Source organism: Oryza glaberrima, chromosome 2, assembly GCF_000147395.1.
Source record: "Oryza glaberrima chromosome 2, OglaRS2, whole genome shotgun sequence".
In the NCBI taxonomy this organism is placed as follows: domain Eukaryota; kingdom Viridiplantae; phylum Streptophyta; class Magnoliopsida; order Poales; family Poaceae; genus Oryza; species Oryza glaberrima.
The window spans coordinates 21,920,503-21,939,818 of record NC_068327.1 but is presented as its reverse complement, the minus strand read 5'-3'; the positions used below and the strand labels follow the sequence as shown (position 1 = coordinate 21,939,818).

Below are 19,316 nucleotides of genomic sequence, written 5' to 3'. Positions count from 1 at the left end.
GTGGCCAGTCAAACCAAAGCTTGCCGCCGAGTCGCGGCAAGCGGCTGGGGCCCAGGCGACGACTTGACCCCCGTCACACACGGAACCATACCCTACCCAGCACCATCACGCATTCATGCCACCACGCGAACGACGACTCGATCAACATCACCAGCCAGCAAATCAATCCTATCTCACGCCCAAAAAAGTCTCGACCATATACTACTAGTACACTAGCGCACTACCCGTAAACTTCGTCGACGCCGCCGCTTTCGCTGAAGAGCAAGTGTTCGAAGCCGGAGGACGGTGGACGACCAGTCCGCGATTCGGCCGGTTACCCTCTGATCGAGAGAGAGAGCCTCACACCCGAAGGCCGGAGAGCGAGAGATCGACAAAGGCGCCGCGCCGGGGCAGCATGTACTCGAAGCCGGAGGACGTCGGTGGAGGCGTCACCACCGCCTTCGCCATGCAGGGCAAGGTCCCCCTCGCCGCCTGGTCCACCGGCCTCTTCAACTGCTTCGACGACTGCGGCAACTGTAAGTAGTAATCCCCCCCCGATACGGTTGTGTTCTTGCTCGATCGGCATGGCGTGTGTGCGCTGATCGATGATTGATCGTTGTGCGTGCGGCAGGTTGCGTGACGTGCCTGTGCCCGTGCATCACGTTCGGGCAGATCGCGGAGATCATCGACCGGGGGTCGTCGTCGTGCGGGACGAGCGGGGCGCTGTACGCGCTGGTGATGCTCCTCACGGGCTGCAACTGCGTCTACTCCTGCTTCTACCGCGCCAAGATGCGGTCCCAGTACGGCCTGCAGGAGAAGCCCTGCGCCGACTGCCCCGTCCACTTCTTCTGCGAGCCCTGCGCCCTCTCCCAGGAGTACCGCGAGCTCAAGAAGCGCGGCTTCGACATGAACCTCGGTAAAACGACAACCATTTTTCTGATGGAATTTACTAGTACTGCTATATATGGTTGGTTGATCGTGACAACGACGATTTCGTTGGTTTTGTGCAGGATGGCACGCGAACATGGAGAGGCAGGGTCACAAGCCGGCGATGACCATGCCGCCGCACATGTTCCCCGGGATGACACGCTGATCGATCGAGTGATCAGCGGCTTCTCTGCAAGAGATGGGCAGGGCAGGGCAGGGCAGCTATATATGCCCTACATACGACTATACGAGCCAGATTTTTCTTGCGGGTTTGTAAAAAATAATTCAAAATGTCTATAACTTATTACGCGTAATGCAAATTGCAAGAAGAATTTGATGGTTCGTAGATCACATAGCCAGGCTTAGCAGATGGGGAACTTGTTCTTGTTGGTTTCCCTCTGTTCCTTTTTATATAAACCTACCAGCAGGTAGTTGTAATATGTATGCATGTATGTGCAATTTTCATTTCTTGATGTGTATGCTGTTTCGTAAACCATGGCACATAGAAATGATTTCCGAATTCAGTATAATACAAATTTCCACTATTTGTGCACCCCTGGTCCCGTGAGATGATCAATTTGGTGTTGGACAAGCATCTATTTATCGTGTACTCCTTTCGACCTAAAATAACTTTATTTTCATCCATCCCACATATACCAATAAAAGAATCTAGAATGACCCAACTTTATTAAATCCCGACGTAATTATTTTCTATTCTATCTACTCTCATTGCATTTATCCCGATGCAATGACTACTGAAAAATAAATTTATTTTGGGATTTGGGATAAACAGAAGTGATGCAAAATAAACTTTTTTTTTTTTTGCAATGTAAGCCTAATCCTCAACTTTTTTTTTTTTGACCGTGGTGGAACTAAACCGAAATTTACCAAACGAATTATTCGACAACTTTAAATAGTAGTGTGATTTAAAGTGGAGCCAAATCATTGGAAAATACCCAATATTCAATTTGGCAACACTCTGAAACTTTATTCACCATGTATCAATTGAGGATATTGCTAGCAACCCAACTAGATAACATGAACTCTAATCCTACTAAAGAATTGGCTCTACCAAATAATTAAAAGGGGATCCGGTTGTTTGTGTCGAAGACCAGCCATGCATTCCCCAAAATTTTCCCATCTAAAGCACATGCAACCGTCTAATTCAATTTTGTTTCTAATCAAAAGCTCGCGTGTGTGTGCAGTGGTCGTCCCATCGGACTTGCAACAAAATATAACAGACTGATGGGCTGCTGATCGTTATGACAAATCACTTGCTCGTAGCAGCTTGTTTATTAAGCCTACTTGACACTGTTTGTTGTTGAAAAAGAAAACCCAAATACAATTAGCAATTGATTAGGTCAACCATTACGAGATAGGGCACCCTGCCATCATGCCGTCAGTCTTGAGTTTTCGTTTTAGAAATTGGAACTACAGCAGTAAGCTCAAATCTAACCCATTTGCTTGGATCATCAAAATCATAATTTGTGCTAACAAATATTAATTTGTTTTACATAGAAGCGGCATCAGCAATGAGAGAAAAAAAACATGGTACTGTAATTGAAACATTAGGAATACATGTTGGTGGATCATTTGCTTTGTACTAGCTAATTCGATTAGAAATAGAACTCTGGACAATACATGCTCACATTTGAAATTAGGGGGCACATGTGCTTAGATGGGAAAATTCGGCTCCACCTCGATCTCTCCTCCTGTTGCATAGGTACGTACATAGGTAGTTACATACGTACTTTTTTTTCTTTTTTTCATGGATACACTTATTATTAGTGATAAAATTTTTTAAATAATCATACTTTCATAAATATTATATCATCATATAATTTTTCTAAAAATGCATAACCTAATTAGCTCTAAAATGTTTATTAATAAAGTTTGCACCATTATATTTACCCACTAAATTAATAATAATGTAATATAGTCTTCATTTAAATTAGGGGACTAATTAGTTTGGACTATTATTTTCAAATAATGTACTACACCATTATATTATATACTCAATAAATTAACAATTTAAGATCCATATTAACTAATTTACACTAAAACCATGAATCGATGCCCACTGATTCCACGTAAACCGATGATGGACCCAATATTTTAGACCATCAATCTATTTTTTTTTAATAAACAAAGTCTCCGAAGATATCTCTCTGGCCCTCTAAACAACGCATGCATGCATCTTTGACTCCCACATGCACGAGGAAGCGTCATATCTAAGTCAACTAAGACGATTTGCTAAGGTGATCATGACCGCTCTAGCGCTACCTCTTTGCCACCTATTAAGTCAGATATGGATAACAATTTATTTTGTTAATAACATAAAACAAATTGAAGGTGGGATGTGGAGAGAAGAATCCACCGCTACGGGTTGAGTTTTTCCTATACTTGTTTCCGTTTAAACTAGAACAGAGAGTTGATTACATAATTATAATGGATTATGCTAGGTTGTATTTAGTTTTTGTACTATGTATTCATAATGGCGAAATAAATCATTATGTTATGAATGTGAGCTTAATATTAACCAATATCAATTGACCTCTTATCAGGACATGGTGTTACAAGGGAGTTTAAGGGTTGGTTTGGTTTGAGGCCTAAATTAGCCTTACCAATATTTAGCAATTTCAATAGAGTTTAGTTTTCGCATGCCAAATTTTGGTTTGAAGCCAAATTTTGGCATGCCTAAGAAAATAGGTGAACGCGCAGAGATGTAGCCTAGAGGGGGGGGGGGGAGGGGTTGAATGGGCTTTCCTGAAATTTTCTCAACAATCGCAGCGGTTAAATTTACCAAGTCCCGGAACCTCCTGGTAATGAACACCGGAACTTCCGAACAATGAAGAGTTGCCCGGAACTTCCGGAGTTCTTGAGCCAGGAACTTCCGGGCAACAGATACAATCGAAATCTGAGAAGAAAAACAGGTCCTAGCGGCAAATTCAGATAGAGATGCACAAGTTATAGATCACACGATACCAGCAGACACAATCAAAGAACATGCACAAGAGAGACAAAGGAGATTTTTTTCCCGAAGTTCGGATCACACGGATCCTACTCTCCGTTGAGGTGCTGCAAAGAGCCGGGTCTCGATTAACCCCTTGCCTCACTTATGCAAAAATCCCAGAAGAGGTCCACAGCCTTCAACTCAACACTTCTAGGTCATTTTCTAGAATTGAGTGACCACCAAGATCCAACTCACAATTCCTTCTAGAAAAGACCACAAATGCAAATTGCTTTACCTAGGACAACCTCTGAAAACTCAGCACAAGAATCTTTACTCACTTACCTCGTTTCCTTGCGGAGGTGAGGAAAACCTTCACAAATCTTCCCGGGACATCCACAAGATCTTTGGAAGCTCACGGGCGACACCTAACCGTCTGGGAGAAGATCTCCAAGAGTAATAAGCCCAAGTGACGGCCCACAAGGTATCCAAAGTGTTCAATCAAAACTAATCTTCAAACCATCTCCAAAACACTCCTACAATCTTATATATTTTCTCAATCTCTCAAGATAGGCTCTAGATTTAAGTGGAGGAAGCAAAGGGAGCTTAGGAGAGGCTAGAAAACCCTAGAACATGAAAGAACTGAAGTGGAATGGGCAAAGGGTGAGCTGGGGACGAAATCCATATATATAACGGCTAGGTGACGTCATCTAGCCGTTACTCACAAGTTTGAACTGGAAACCTGCCAGGAGGTTCCGGGCAAAAGTGCCAGGAACTTCCGGGCAGCACTTAGGAAATTTTTGCTTTTAAACGGCGCCCGGAAGTTCTAGCCAGAACCTCCGGGTAGCCCTCTCTGTCCCGGGGAGAAAATCATTTTTCAAAAATGATTCCAAAAATATTTTGACTCATGGATATGACTAAGAGCACTTTGTATACCCTAGAACCACACTTGAAACCCCTCTTAATAGTACGGTTTTCCCCAAACTCAATTTTGAAAGTGTAAAACCTAGTCTAACCACTCGGTTCTTCTCGCATTTAGGAACATTCGAATTGGGGGGGGGGGGGGGTCTCCATGTATTCTTAGCCATCACAACATACTTTGGGACTAAACTCTTGTTTATAAACTTGATAAACACGTTACTTCCCTTTAACCACCTTGTCATTAATCACCAAAATTCACTAGGGGGTTTAAGTGCATCTTCAATAGGCAATTTCAATAGTTAACTTACACTATTTTGGCTTCAATCCAAACACAACTTTGCCTTGCCAAAATTAGCCATGCCAAAACTTGTCAAAATTTAGCATTGACAAAAATTGGTAAAGCACAAACCAAACCAGCCCTAAGACATGTTTTCTGTTCAATATTTTGGTTTTTCATTAGCATGCTGCCTAAGTTTCTAAATGGTTCTTTTCGTGCAAAAAAATATATCATGGAATCCCTTTATAAAAATAAAATTTGAACTTTATATAAGTTAATTCATCCGTTCATACCCTCAAATAGCTATCACACAAATCAAATAATTCATTAATTCAGCTATCCTAAACCCTAAATAGTACATTTTTTATGCGAGTCATGGTGATTAATGGATAATCAAAGTCACTTGATGAATCTTTAAGAGCTACTCTAATTCGGTAAAGAACAATTGTTAATAGGTGTCAACATTATTGCCGTTAATTAGAAATGTAATAACTTTCTAGCGACATAATTAATTTCTTTGTACATATATATGAATAGGGTTGAAGCTGGAAAGAAAATCACCCTATGTTCAATACATACTCCCTTTGTTAAAATAAAACCTTCTGGCTATATAAAGCGGTAGGCACCAAAATTGAGCCTAAGAGGTCATAAACTTGGGTAGGGGTAATGAGAACACCAACAGCACCACAACCTCTCATCAACCAATCAAGAAGAGAAATATCTATACTTTTCCAAAAAAAAAGTCTGTACTCTTTAAAAAGGAAAAAATGTTGGTGACAATGAATCTCACATCACCTATTATCTAAACTGAAGGTTTTATACAAGTATAAAAACTGTGTAATTCAACTCTTTAACTTCTTAATATTAAGAAGAGTAAATTGCATTGCCCGTACACGAACTTGTCAGGTGGATGCAATCTAGTGCATGAACTTGCAAAATGCTCGTTTTGGTGCATGAACTTGTCTGGTGCGTGCGGAGGAAGGTGAAAAGGACACTACATGGCTAATCTTATTGATTCAGGAGCTGATTAGGATACTATGTAAACATATATATGAAAAAGTGGCTATTAGACGTACACCTCTCCAATAAAAAATAGAATATGACATAGTGATAGTAGAAAAAAGATGAAAAAAACCAAGCAATGATATTTTGGTCCTCGTTCGCACGAACTAAACAAGTTCGTGTACTGAAACGGACAATTTACAAGTTTACATACTACAAGTTTATATACCACCAATACAATTTACTCTATTAAGAAACAATAAAAATCAAACTGTACAGTCACGCATAAAAAACCCAATTAAGGTGAATATTTCCTATGGAGAACATGTGCAACATATTTCATAAAATAACATTTTTATTTATTTTAGAATATTATAATATAGTATTTCCTTTTATTCGTATGGACATTTATCTATTATGTCAAATTTGACAACGATAAAATAATTGTAAATAAAAAATGATAGTTATTGTTCATATTTTTTTTACGTAATGAAGTTATCTAGAAAATGCGATATTTATGTTTGCGATAATGAATCCAAGAATAAATTTATAACATATTTGTTTGTTGATCCAAAACTTTTTGCAACATGAAGGGTGGTTTTTCGGAGTTCGGACACGCAAGAGAACTAGTGGAACTTGCCCTATGATAAGCATAAGCTTTTATAGGTTTGCAAGGAGTATGAGTTTACTTTCTTAAATAAAATATAGCAAAAAAAATCTAAATAACAAAAAGATTACTACTCTCTCCGTTTTTTAATAGATGACGCTGTTGACTTTTTCTCACACGTTTGACCATTCGTTTTATTCAAAAAATTTACGTAATTATAATTTATTTTGTTGTGAGTTGTTTTATCACTCATGGTACTTTAAGTGTGATTTATATCTTATATATTTGTATAAAATTTTTGAATAAGACGAATGGTTAAATATGTGAGAAAAAATCAACGGTGTCATCTATTAAAAAATGGAGGTAGTACGTCGTGAGACACGTGCACTATGTTGCAACAAAATACTATATTAGGTGCCACTAGAAATTCCAATGGACATATTTAACAGAGCAGAAACTGATGCTACGTACCCGTTCTTTTTTTCTAATCTTAAGCAGTAAGGGAAATAGAATTTGTGTTAGCCAGAGCAACACTGTCCGTGAGTGATGGACCGTACTGGAAAGGCCTTTTGTACTAAAACCGTTTCTTTTGTTTAAAAATGCCCTCAAATGATTAGTTTTTTCTTTGATAGGACATGTTCATCCCGAATTAAAATCCTATATTTAAGTAGGAGTGGTCGTATTTATAGCTAATTACTTTTTCAGTGATAAACGGCGTACCTATCAATATCGAGTAATATATGGTGATTTCATGAATGTTAGGATATAGCAGTTTAGTTTTTCGAGACACTCACATAAGAATAATGTGTGTGAGTGTGCATTAAAAAGAATAACCTAAAGACCAAATATGGCCCGTAATAATCCAGCTTCCGCGATACAGGAAGATTCACTAGTATGTGTATCTTTATACAAGCGCATGTATTAGTGCTAGGTTTCGAAAAATAATAAAACTTATGTCCCTACTTGTACAACTAGCCTAGAGCACAGACAAGTGGATCACTACCACCACCCGACGAAATCTTTTATTTTGAGTAACCACTAGACATGTGTGTACAGTCGATCATTTCTGTAGACCCTTCTCTGGAGCGGGGACCCGTTAACCCGCTTCCTCGCCGGGACAGGTGTCGGCACGCGCGAAGATCCGTGCCTTCCACCTCCTCCATCCGACGGTCACGGACGGCACAGCATCATCCCGAGGTGAAGGGGGGGAAGGGGTGGGCGACGTGGCCCTCGGTGGATCGCTCCTTCCGCCGCATTATTTAATCGCGGAAATCCCCTAGATATTTTCGGCGAGGCGCCTACATATCGCGGCATTAATAGACCGATGGATCGATGGATCGCGGCCAGCTCAGATATCTCTTCGCCTCTCCTCCTCCGCCGGGAGCGACATGTGTCGCGGCTTTTGCTTCGCTTCCACGGCCACATGCCGCGCCACGGGCACCCGCGCGCGCGCGCGCCCGCGCGCCGTCCTCACGCCGCGTCCGCCGCCCAGATCCGGCGCACGCTCCTCCCCCTTTTGAGCCGCCATCGCCGGCACCGCCGCGCGCGACGGCGCGGCGCAGCCGCACCGATCTCGTGAATTCCCCTCCCTGACCACTCTCCCGGCCCCGGCCCCGGCCACCACCTAAATCGCAATGCCTTTCTCCGCTAGCTCCCGCCGTCCCCTCCCCTCGACGGTGCCGGTGCGGCGCGCGCGTGGTTTCTCAGGTGAGCGTCCGAGCTTTTCCCTTTCAGTGAAAAGTATGTTCATGTGCTTGTTTTTATGCTTGTATACGTGCCGTTGCTATAGCTTGCATTGGAGGACGATGTGAGAAGCTCGGGCTTCTGCCGTGTTTCGATTTTTTCCGTTTGGATCTAGAAAAGCCCTTCGGGGTACAGTATTAGCATATCAGGGCATACGTCATACTGTGACTGTTTGCTTGCGTGCGCAGACACTCGAGGGAATTATGGGTGGAGAGTGAGACCACAATGCCAGGAAATTATAGTCAACTTAAAGTTTGGTGGTAATATATTATGGTTCATCAGCTTGCGTGCATTAGTGGCAGTTGATTTAAAAGGGGACGATTCTGTCGGGAACTTCTGAATTTTGTTTACAAAACTGTGCAGGATTTACAAATTAAGTAGTGGTGTTGGATTGTGTCCACTTTTGTTTGAATAATAATGCGATGTAGGAGCTACATTTCAGTGCTATAAGAAGAAGTATGTAACACAAACTCCAGTCTCCGCTTCCCTTCTAACATCATCCTTCCATGTGATGTTTCCCTGGTAACAGATTTGTTAATGGCTTTGTCCCTTGGATACTAACATTGTAGTGCCAACAAGTTGTGAACCTGCGCGCATTTGAAGAATTGGTCTTAGGAGTTTGAATGATGTGTTTTTGCTAAACTGTAGGACGCAGTAGATCTAAATCATAAATTCCTTTTAGAAAACGGTGAAATTTGCCTGCATGTTTTAGAAAATTCAATTATTGGGCTAGATCTTGTTCAATTTTCGCTAGGCTATCAGGCAGATGCATGCATATGTTACTGTTTTAATGAGGAAGATGAAACTATGATTGTTTTCCAAATTACCCGTATGGCTTTACTTTGAGAGTTTTCCTCTCTATGATTAGATAGAGCGAGGAAGCATTCATATGTTTCTTCTCTGTGGAGGTCCTTTTATTGTATGTGCAAAATCAGTATGAATGCATGGTTCACTGCTTCCATGGCAAACTCAGCTATATTAACACGAAAGAACAGCAGTTTTTTTAATTGATAAGAGTACAGTTTTTGGTGTGAGCCAATACTACATGGCATCTAGTTATTCTTTGCGATTGTGCTGATCTGTTACATCTACTAGTTCCAGTTACTTCAGCTCCACTCCCAAAATGTTGCTCTAAATTCGATCTACTGCTTTATGACAGATTCATGCAAGGGGACGGTGACAAGCTTGTGGCAGCAACTGCACATCTTGCAAGAAAATCTTTAGGTACCTCCATAATTCACTCTCCATTAAAAAAATCCTGTAAGGTTCAGAATGAGCAAATATTTGTTTTAAATTTCTATTGAATTAGCCAAGTGCATGTGCAAATATTTGTTTTTAATTTGTATTGAACTAGCCAAGTGCATGTGTTTTTCGATGGATAGTGATGTTTTCATGAATTGCAATGGATGTAGCCATGCTTTTGCAAAGATGACTCTCACACCTTTGAAGAGAGGAGATGAGTACAAAACGGCTCATTGCAACCAGTAACTCTTGAAGCAGTAAAGATTTGTTTTAATTAGAAATGTTACTGGGATTGATGTAGATTCATCTTATAACCGATTCTTGAAAATTATAGAAATTTATCTATAAGATCATGTATTTTTATATCCACACTGTTGTAGATGTGTTAACCTTGTTAGTTGATGCCCAACTGTGGATTTTGTTGGGTGCCACTGAAATTTCAGTCAGGGTGAATCCACGATTGTGGCTAGTCTGGGCGCTAGTAGCCTACTGCCTAGTGCCTACGTACAGTACAGCAAAAATAGCAAGGCCAATGGGTGATGGGATTAGATCATGGCTTCTGTAATTGATGGGTTTACATAGCTTCTAGAAGACTAGTACCTGTTGGTTATGGGCTTGTGGTGCAATTGTTACCATGGTTACTCTTTTTCTACGTCCAAGGATAGAATTAATTTATAATTTGATTAGGTGGTCACATCTCTGCTTTATGAATTATTTTAGATTTTGGTGCGCTAATTGGAGTATGTATCAATTTTTCATATTTTGACCTATCAATGCAAATTACATAAGCACCTCAATTTTTATCCTAGATTTGCCACTGATTTCAGTATGTACATGTATGAAGCTTGAATAATAACTCTAGACAGTTTTTCTTGGTAGATATTTTTTCTTTCTTAGCTCGAAGCTTTCTGGGCCATCCCTCTAGGGCAATTCCTGCATGTATAAATATTTTTTTTCTTAGCTCAAACCTCAAAGCTTTCTGGGCTGTCTTGCAATATGACCAGAACCCTTGCTTGAGCCATTCTGGTAGGATATTGGCCCGCATGTGCTGGATTTCACTCAAAAGCCCTCAATACTTCTGGGATTAGGGATTACTGGACCCTTGCTTTTGTTGGGCACTTGGGCTTTCTAGCCCCACATAGGCATATGGAAGGTATATTTTCTTTGTTCTGGATCCATCATTTGGGATTGGACTGCATCCCAGGAATAAACACTTTGATTGTCTTCACCATATTTCTCGACTGTTTATCTCCAAACAGGCCAGCTAGAGTATCTCTGCTTTTAATGTCCTCACAGTAGGTTGTAAAACCAATGTTTTCATGGTGCAAAGCCAATCTAGCACTAATGGCCGTTATATGGTACGGTTGTCTCACATTGGCACGTGCATTCAAACTTGTCTTACTAATGAAGACAAGAAAATGATTATGATATTCCACTTGTAGATAGTGTGTTAAAAATTGAAAATTAAGAAGGTTCCACATCGCAATAGTTATGAATTATCCATGTCTGAAGGCATTAGAAATATCAATCATCTGCATTCTTTTTCTTTTGAAACGGTAGGGAGGCCTCTACTGAAAAAAATCTATGTAGATAAAGGTCTACAAGATATTTGCTTACAGCATGTCATGATTTTAATGGTAGTAACGCCTGAAATTTGCTCCATATGCACAATACAGCTAATTTTCCTTGCCTGGTTATATTTTTTACACAAGCCCGCACTGGTTAATATATGAAAAATACATGGAAAAATTGAATCATAAAACACTCATTGCCTGGATTCCACAACTCAATTCCACTGTGGCATTTATTTCCAGTATACAAGTCCATTTCTCAATCACTATGGCATGAATAGTTTTTTTTTTCTTGATCTGAGTATCAACTCTTGACAGCAAATAGTATCCCTTCAGCATACAAGGGTGTAGCAAAACAATGTTTTTCTGGTCATGGATTCAACTGTAACCTGCATGTGTTTGAACATTCGTTACTCCAATGAAGATTGGATTTGCAAATGGACTGAAAATACGTAGAGCTAAGTGTTACCCTAGCTTAGGAGCAGTTGATTGTTCGGCGTCACTATGTTGTGGTAGTGTGCTGAGTCCAAGTTGCACAGGAACATTTGTTTTTTCAATTACTGCAAAGTTGTAAGGAGTTGGTGAATCCCGATTGACTTCACTTGGTCCTTCAGTCTCGTAGATCTAAAACATTGTTACAATATAAGTCAGTATGTGCTAAGCAGGTTAGGTGGCAACACTATGTTTTCTTTATCTAACATGCTGGCTACCTTCTTATATAACTCAGCATTTTCTTGACGAATTAAACTGATCTTCTTGTATAATTCCATGTTTTCTTGGTGAACTAGACTTCCCTGCAACCAAGTAGAGTCAGTATACTAAAGTAATAATAATAATAAACATCCTTCATGGAGGATTACAAAAACTAAAATGCTATAGAGACCTTCCGATTCAGTTCATGAATTTCATCAATCAAGACGTGGTCCTGAAAACAGCAGCAGTAACAGTAACACCATGTCAGTTAAGTTTATTTTATAAATGATCAATGCATAACGAGAAATATGATAAGTGGGTTGACCTTCTTTGTACGGACACTACGTAGACTTATTTCCAGCTGATTCTCTAGAGATTGCAATTCCTTAACATTCAGCCCAGATAGATCTTCGCCCATCAACTGCCTATAATAGCAAACCAATATGTGATACCTTTTTCTTGTCTTGTTATTAGTAGCAATTATGGCTTCGCAATATCTTGTTCTCTATGCTTGCGTGTGAAATCAATGGCCTTTCAATAGTTTCTAGTCATTTATGGGATCAATATGCACCATACAATAGGGAGCGATACCAATACTGACCAATAGGAGTATAGGACTGATCTATAGACTGATATGGAGGATCTATTTTTTTTTTCTTAGAACTGGAAACTGAGTTCACAGCAGAGTAGTTCTGATTTGGTTTATTTGTGTTTAATAGTATCCTTGTTGTCTCAAGTATTTGGGTTGATTGGTAGGTGCTTGTAATCTTGCACATGATAATGCTTACTTGTAGGGCATTGATTCTTGGCTTTTGTCTTTATTACTATCTTGCTGGTTTCAGATAGTACATGCTAGCGCTTCTCTTTCCAACAAGTTTCTAATGAATAATATGCTTGGAAATTTTGCAGGGTTTTTCAGACCATACCGATGATTTTCTTGCAAGTTGTGCAGTTGTTGTCTCAAGCTTGCTGCCTCCCTTTGCCAAAACTATCAAGTGAGAAAGCAGGGTAGAGTTATTCAATTACAGGCACACAAGACAAAATTAAAGTAATAAACATGTCTGACCAACAAACACAATGATTAATAACAAAACTCTTGTGGCATGAGATAATATTGAAGCATGATGCTTACAACAGTTATAATATGAAAACTAGATGGAGGCAGGTACATGTTTTGACAATGTTGACATTATCTTAATGGTTCTTCTAAATCTTTTGATTAACAAAAATATATTTATTTCCATGGATGCTAGTGCCACCAGGCAATTGCAAATGAACTCATCAACATATGAACATCTAGCAAGGTGAGTAAAGTCTGGTAAGGTGCTAGATGAGTAAAGTCTGGTAAGGAAGTCAAACATCTAATATGTATGAAAATTGTTCCTAGTGTTCTTATAATGAAGGCTGCACATGTAAACTGTTTAGTCCATCCTGATCATCTATTGTTGTTTACTCTGATCAGATTACGTCGTCTCTACATTGTGTATTGGCTTCCACTGCTGAATGTTTCTCTTATTACCCATGACATGCTTGCTTGGAAGGGCAGTTTTGAGTTGATCATGAGGCCAGTCACAATTCTTAGTAGTGAATTATGAATTTCTAAATGCATTATGTTAGTTTCATGGCTTGATCCTTGGTTTCTTTGTTTTGTAGGTTTGCAGGAATTTCTCTAGGAATGCCCAGTGAGTGATCCTGTAAATTTTGGAGTTGATTGTTCATCAGAATAGCACTATAATTTTCCTGTCACCTGTGCTTTGGCAGCGGAACGTTCATTGTCCCATGCTACTCAGCTTTGTACTTTTGTAAATCAAATGAGACTGAATAATATATGTTTACTTTTGGAAGGAAAAAGATGTATGACTGTTCTCAAGCAAATGAAAAATTCCAGCTTTTATGAAGTTAATTTCTGCTGTTAACATGCTACCTAGTGCATTCCTAGAATCCTAGTTAGTGTCTTAAACCTTGGTTGATGAGCGTTCCAAGCTGCTTATCCCTATTCAGCAGAATGCAAGGTTTGTAGGGATTACTATTTGAGAAAGGAAAACCAGTGCCTAGGTGCTTTCTTGAGCATGTAGTTTACTACTATACCACCTATGTCCCAAAATATAACCTGGACATTTCCTGTCTAGATTCATAGTCTATTCATAGTCCTATAAAATATTTCTTTCTGTAGTAGTTAGTAACATTTTTGAACGGATGTAGTATTTCACTATTTTTGTATCCTCACATGTTCAGCATTCACCTTTGCGGACAAAAAAGGCACATGACATTTTCTTTGAATGCTTGTTACTCTTAGATTGCAGGGGTGTAATTCATTGACTATTGACTGCCGTACTGACCACATAAAAACCGCTGCTAAGATGGTGCAAAACAGAGTTCTTTGTTAAAAGATTAGCTATTCTTTTGCATGTACTGTGAACTTTCTATTTCTATTTTTATTTTTATTTTTTTTGTGTTGTTCTCCTTGTATCTTCTCTGAATAGTTGAGCAAACAGGAGGACTTACTCCTTATTTCTGTTTAAGTGGAAAAACATGAGCTGCCACTCTGGTCTTCATAATTTCTACCCAAGTTTGCATGTGATTGTAATGCACATCTCTTTGTAAGTATCGAGTACATGATTCCATTTTGGTGGAGATCTGTTCTTTTATTTTTCCTGTCAAGTCAAATTTTGATAGATACAGAGTCATGCCAATTTGAGGTGGGCCAAAAGTCTGAAAGCCCTAAATTTATTTCAGCCCGTTGCACTTGCGACTACTCAACCCAGCCCAAGGTAAGTCTGTATTGACATCCTAAAAATCCAGCCCAAGGCAAATACTACTTACTTACATCTTGTTTGATGGGTCTTAAACAACTATAATTTGGTTACTTGTTTCTTTATCTAAAAGATATAATTTGGTTACTTGTTTGACCCAACTACCTCGTACTAGGTATGTGGCCCTGTAGGGCTTTGGTCAGAGCTTCTTTATTTGCCCACTTCTTCCTTAATTAAGGCCCTGTTTCTTTCGGTTTGAGATTATTATAATCTAGATTATTAAGTCATATTACTATAAGGTAGATTATTATAATCTGTAGTAGAATAAGCCGTTAGTTGTTTCTTTCCTAGATTATTAGAGTCTAGATTATTGGGTTCGCAAGTCTAGAGAGGGAGTGGGGGTAGCATGGTGGGTAATTTTTCACCCAATAATTTGGAAAAGGCTCACATAAATGAGCTTATCAGATTATAATAAGTTGGGCTTCAGATTATAATAAGCTATTTCAATAAGTTGTCTGTTTCTTTCAGCTTACTCCCAATAATCTGGATTATAATAATCCCAAGCTGAAAGAAAAGGGGCCTAAGTCCCGAATTTACCTCTTTTGACACCATATGCTTGATTTTGTTTCAAATTACTCTCAACTGAAGCTCTGAGTAGATATTACTTTTCGATTGGAACAAATTGTATGAAAATGTTTAAATTAACATGAATTTCAGAATGTACTGATTGTGAAGATTAAAACCAGCATGATTACTAGCTTGTGACTCACATAATACTACAATAAAACTTTCACCTTCTTACTGGGATTTTAACTTATCTCCTTCCAAATAAATCCTTGTTAATCAACTTTTTCAAATCCAATTTTATTTTAAAATGAAGTTATAATTTTCAGGAATCAGGACTGGTTGTAAAATCGATATTCAAACAAAACATGATGAATCATTCTTCTTTTTATTACTTCAATTTCCCTGACTTCGCGATCGTGTCCTTAAGTTACTACTGGAGAACTGATCTTTACTCGGTCGGGCAAATCATAAATCTTTCGGACCAATTATAAACCAGTACTAAAGATGATCGGTTAACAAGCCCAACGGCATGTTATGATGTTTATATCCATGTTTGGTTTATCTATATTTACCATTAATCTTAAGTGATCTTAAAGATCATTTTTACTCCCAGTTCTTTTTTTTTCCAGACCTTATCAGGCCCATCAGGATCTATATAAACATCATAAACAATGTGTTTTTCTCTCATGCGAAAGGTACGTTTAATCGTCTTGGCCCCTATCCCATGTGAATTTGTTGGTGAATTTTTTCGTCTTATCAGATTTCATTGAGTAGGATATCAAAGATATAAGATGATATCAACCATGCATTAAAAATTGACCACGAGGATTGATAGCTCCACGCTAATCAAAGACTACATGTAAGATCGACTTCCTTAATTAATATAGGTAGATTAGAATCAAAATGCTGACAAACCACAATGACTTTATTTATAAGGAAGGTTGTTTTAATTATTCATGCAATGCTCCATGTTTGGTTTATCTATGTTTTAATCTTAATTAGATACTTAGTTTCATTCTTCACAAATCTAAAACTAAAGTTGAACTGTTAGGCAATTTTCATACGTCACTAGGGCAAGGTGATTATTTTGGATAACACAGAACAAAACTGTACAATACACTACAATGGAAAAAGGGATTATATAAGGTGTGAAGTACGCTAAGATGAATCAAGTCATATCAGTCATAAAATCTCTAAGATTAAAATATACTCATTATGAAAACCACGCTGTTAATTGCCAAGAAAGATATGGTCATCTTATGCAGTTGATTATTTGCTTGCTTTATTTGTTTGCATAATATAGATTGTCTTACGTATATATGGTTGATATTTCTTTAGTTGATAATGTATTATTAAGTTTATTTAGTTGCTTAGTTTATTATTTCCATAACAAATGTGTACAAACAGACTTGCAATTTTTTGGGAACTATCCATGTATATATATACTCAATCAGAGGTTGGTCATTTTGGATAGACATAGAACATAAGTAGATTAACATTGAGTTTAGACAATTTAATTAGTTTGCCAGGAGACATATGCAATATATATTTATGTTGCAATGGTGTAAATATCTAAAGCTAGCACACACAAAAATAATATGTGCACCTATATCTATTAAAAGATCAAATAATTTTATTCTTGTTATTATTTCATCAAAATTCAGTGTGCTACATACTCCCCCCCATGGCCCCACTCCCCAAAATTTACCATAAAAGAGACACATATTTCCCTTGAAATTAATGAAACTTACACGAATGGCAACACTCCAGCGCAAGGACTATATTTAAAACAAATGGTGTTCTACTGTGTCTATATGTAATTGGAAGTTAGGAACCTATATATGGCGGACAAAATGGAAATATATAGTGTGTGATTATTCGAGCTATGATGCATGCAAGCTAGCTTGCTAAGTATTACTTCTAAACTCCACTGTGGCATTTGCTTTCAGGATGATCTAATTTTTTTTTAGAGTGGATATATTTCTCACTTAATCTGAGAATAATCAAACTGTATAAATTGTAAGAATCAATCTTGGGAACCAAACCTTAAGCTCCGAGTTGGGATTTGCGACGGCTTGCTGCTCATCCTTGGACTTGCCATACCGATCTATAACTGACTTCATGCTGCATATTTGCATATATATAACGGTAAGTAACAAAATTTAATCTGTTAATTAAGATTACACATCATATATGTGAATCATGTGATTTTTATGTGTTATTTTTTGACCAAGAAATAAGCATCCATCTAACACACCTCCTAATTGGTAGTTGAGATGTATAGACCCATGCAATTATTCACAGCTGAGAGATCGAAGTAATACAAATTTTCATTTAGAGACACACTATACACTTCATATTATCACGAAACCCTAGATCATTTTTTTATCTGCCATTCACCACATATTCTTTCATTTGATGGTTTCTGCAATGCATATATGTTGATCACATGATAACGTACGGCCAAGTAATATACAAATTAATACAAACCAAAGACAATGTTTAGTTTTGCAATTAATTAATTAATTAGTAGTCAAGAACAAGGAAGAAAAAAAATATACATATGCAAAACAAAAGATAAATTAGATAGAAGAACTACACATACAGATCTCCTTCAAAAGAAAAAATAAAGACAAAAACATATATAATCATTACTCCGTGCAGCTCTTATATATATATGTGATAACCATTTTTTAGTTAGGTGCATGAATGTCTATATACGGTTTTTGCATAGTTTATTTCTTTTCTCAATAAGAGGGCAGTTTTTGCATAGTTTATGCATCTTTCTGACTGCACAGAGAAGAGCTGGCCATGGCCCATGCTGGCTCCCTGGCTAAATATCAAAATACTAGGAAATTAAAGCAGAAAAAGCTAAGCGCAGGAAAAGAACAAGAATCAATAACAAATATTATCTTCAAGCAAAAGTTAATCATCAACAAGCAACAAGCAAGCAAGGAGAGAGGACGGATGATCGATGATATGAAGAACAGAACAGACCTGGTGCTGGAGTACTCGTAGAGGCGGCCGGTGCTGGAGAAGATCATGAGGCCGACCTCGGCGTCGCAGAGGATGGCCAGCTCCTTGGCCTTCTTGAAGATCCCGTTCCTCCGCTTCGAGAACGTCACCTGCCGGCTCGTCGAGTTGTCGATCCGGCGGATCACAATCTTCCCCCTCCCCATCTTCTTCGCCGCTATCTCGATCGATCTCTCACCAGAAATGACCAAGCTAGCTGAGCTATCAAGCTATAGCTAGAAATAACAGGCAATCCCCGCCGCCGATGAGATCGATCGATCTGCCCGCGCCACGCCGCCGATTGGCCGGAGCCGGAGGCAAATAATCCACAGAAGAGAGCAAGAACGAATGTGCCAAAGAAGGCAAGAGGAGATCTAGCTGGGAGCTGGAAGAAGAAAGCTGCAAAGAGGCCAAGAAGCTTATAGGGGGAATTTGATGGGATTAATTGTGGTTTGGTGTGTGGCGATTGCGGGAGAGGCTTTTTCTGGTGGTGGATGCAACTTGCAGGGTATGGGTGGACTTTCCTCAAATTGCCAGCGACTTGCTTTATTTAGCAATGAAACGCAAGGGGGAGGGGGAAGAGAGGAAAGAGGAGACAGCGCCCAATTGGCTGCTGCCTGATATTGGCGATTAGTTTAATTTATGGCTGGATGCCATTTAAAAGGCCTGTTAAAAGTGTCCCGGCTTAGGTTAGCTAGAGCCAAGAGAAAAATCGTTGCACGCACGAAAGGTGGTGATTAAGTGCATGCTTGGCCTTCTTTCGTTCACAAATACTCCCTTTGTCCCAAAAAAAACAACCTTAGTGAGGATGAGACATGAGCTAGCTATTTATCCAGATTCGTTGTACTAGATGATGTCTCATCCTCACCAAGGTTTGAGATTTTAGTAGATGTCATTTTGGCATTCGCATAATTAGATATCAAAAACTTAAATCGACAATATAGAAATTAATTCATTTAATTAAGATTTGATGTATATATGAGAATGATATTAGTAAACTTTTAGTAACTCCTACAAACAAATGATTAGAAAATAATGGTAAAAGATATATTTTTGGAGATTAATCATCAAC

At 38.8% G+C, this 19,316-nt stretch overlaps 2 protein-coding genes and 1 long non-coding RNA gene across 4 annotated transcripts; 2 read left to right on the top strand and 1 right to left on the bottom strand.

Moving 5' to 3' along the window:
* LOC127761203 (cell number regulator 2-like) lies at positions 1–1,459 on the top strand. Its single transcript, XM_052285457.1, has 3 exons — positions 1–515; positions 611–895; positions 990–1,459. Exons 1-3 carry the CDS (start codon positions 395–397, stop codon positions 1,070–1,072), a joined length of 489 nt encoding a protein of 162 aa, XP_052141417.1. The 5' UTR covers positions 1–394; the 3' UTR covers positions 1,073–1,459.
* Positions 1,460–8,000: 6,541 nt separating this feature from the next.
* On the top strand, positions 8,001–13,476 carry LOC127762755 (uncharacterized). 2 transcript variants are annotated; one of them, XR_008015564.1, is made up of 4 exons: positions 8,001–8,370; positions 9,566–9,630; positions 12,822–13,077; positions 13,166–13,475. It is a non-coding gene; the product is annotated as an uncharacterized LOC127762755 (long non-coding RNA). The 2 variants fall into 2 exon arrangements; XR_008015563.1 differs by having other exon boundaries at positions 12,822–13,476.
* On the bottom strand, positions 10,021–18,849 carry LOC127762754 (MADS-box transcription factor 27). The gene is made up of 8 exons (XM_052287235.1): positions 18,230–18,849; positions 17,278–17,356; positions 12,839–12,900; positions 12,238–12,337; positions 12,103–12,144; positions 11,930–12,013; positions 11,689–11,843; positions 10,021–11,608 (listed from the first exon to the last, which is right to left on the bottom strand). Exons 1-8 carry the CDS (start codon positions 18,409–18,411, stop codon positions 11,590–11,592), a joined length of 723 nt encoding a protein of 240 aa, XP_052143195.1. The 5' UTR covers positions 18,412–18,849; the 3' UTR covers positions 10,021–11,589.
* Between the last annotated feature and the right edge of the window lie 467 nt (positions 18,850–19,316).

Coding starts and splice junctions, on each gene's coding strand:
- LOC127761203 (XM_052285457.1), top strand. CDS start 395: ATGTACTCGAAGCCGGAGGACGTCGGTGGAGGCGTCACCACCGCCTTC. Junction 516..610: donor CTTCGACGACTGCGGCAACT/GTAAGTAGTAAT, acceptor TGCGTGCGGCAG/GTTGCGTGACGTGCCTGTGC. Junction 896..989: donor CGGCTTCGACATGAACCTCG/GTAAAACGACAA, acceptor GGTTTTGTGCAG/GATGGCACGCGAACATGGAG.
- LOC127762754 (XM_052287235.1), bottom strand. CDS start 18,411: ATGGGGAGGGGGAAGATTGTGATCCGCCGGATCGACAACTCGACGAGC. Junction 12,145..12,237: donor GTAGTGTCCGTACAAAGAAG/GTCAACCCACTT, acceptor TGCTGTTTTCAG/GACCACGTCTTGATTGATGA. Junction 11,844..11,929: donor ATGCTGAGTTATATAAGAAG/GTAGCCAGCATG, acceptor ACAATGTTTTAG/ATCTACGAGACTGAAGGACC.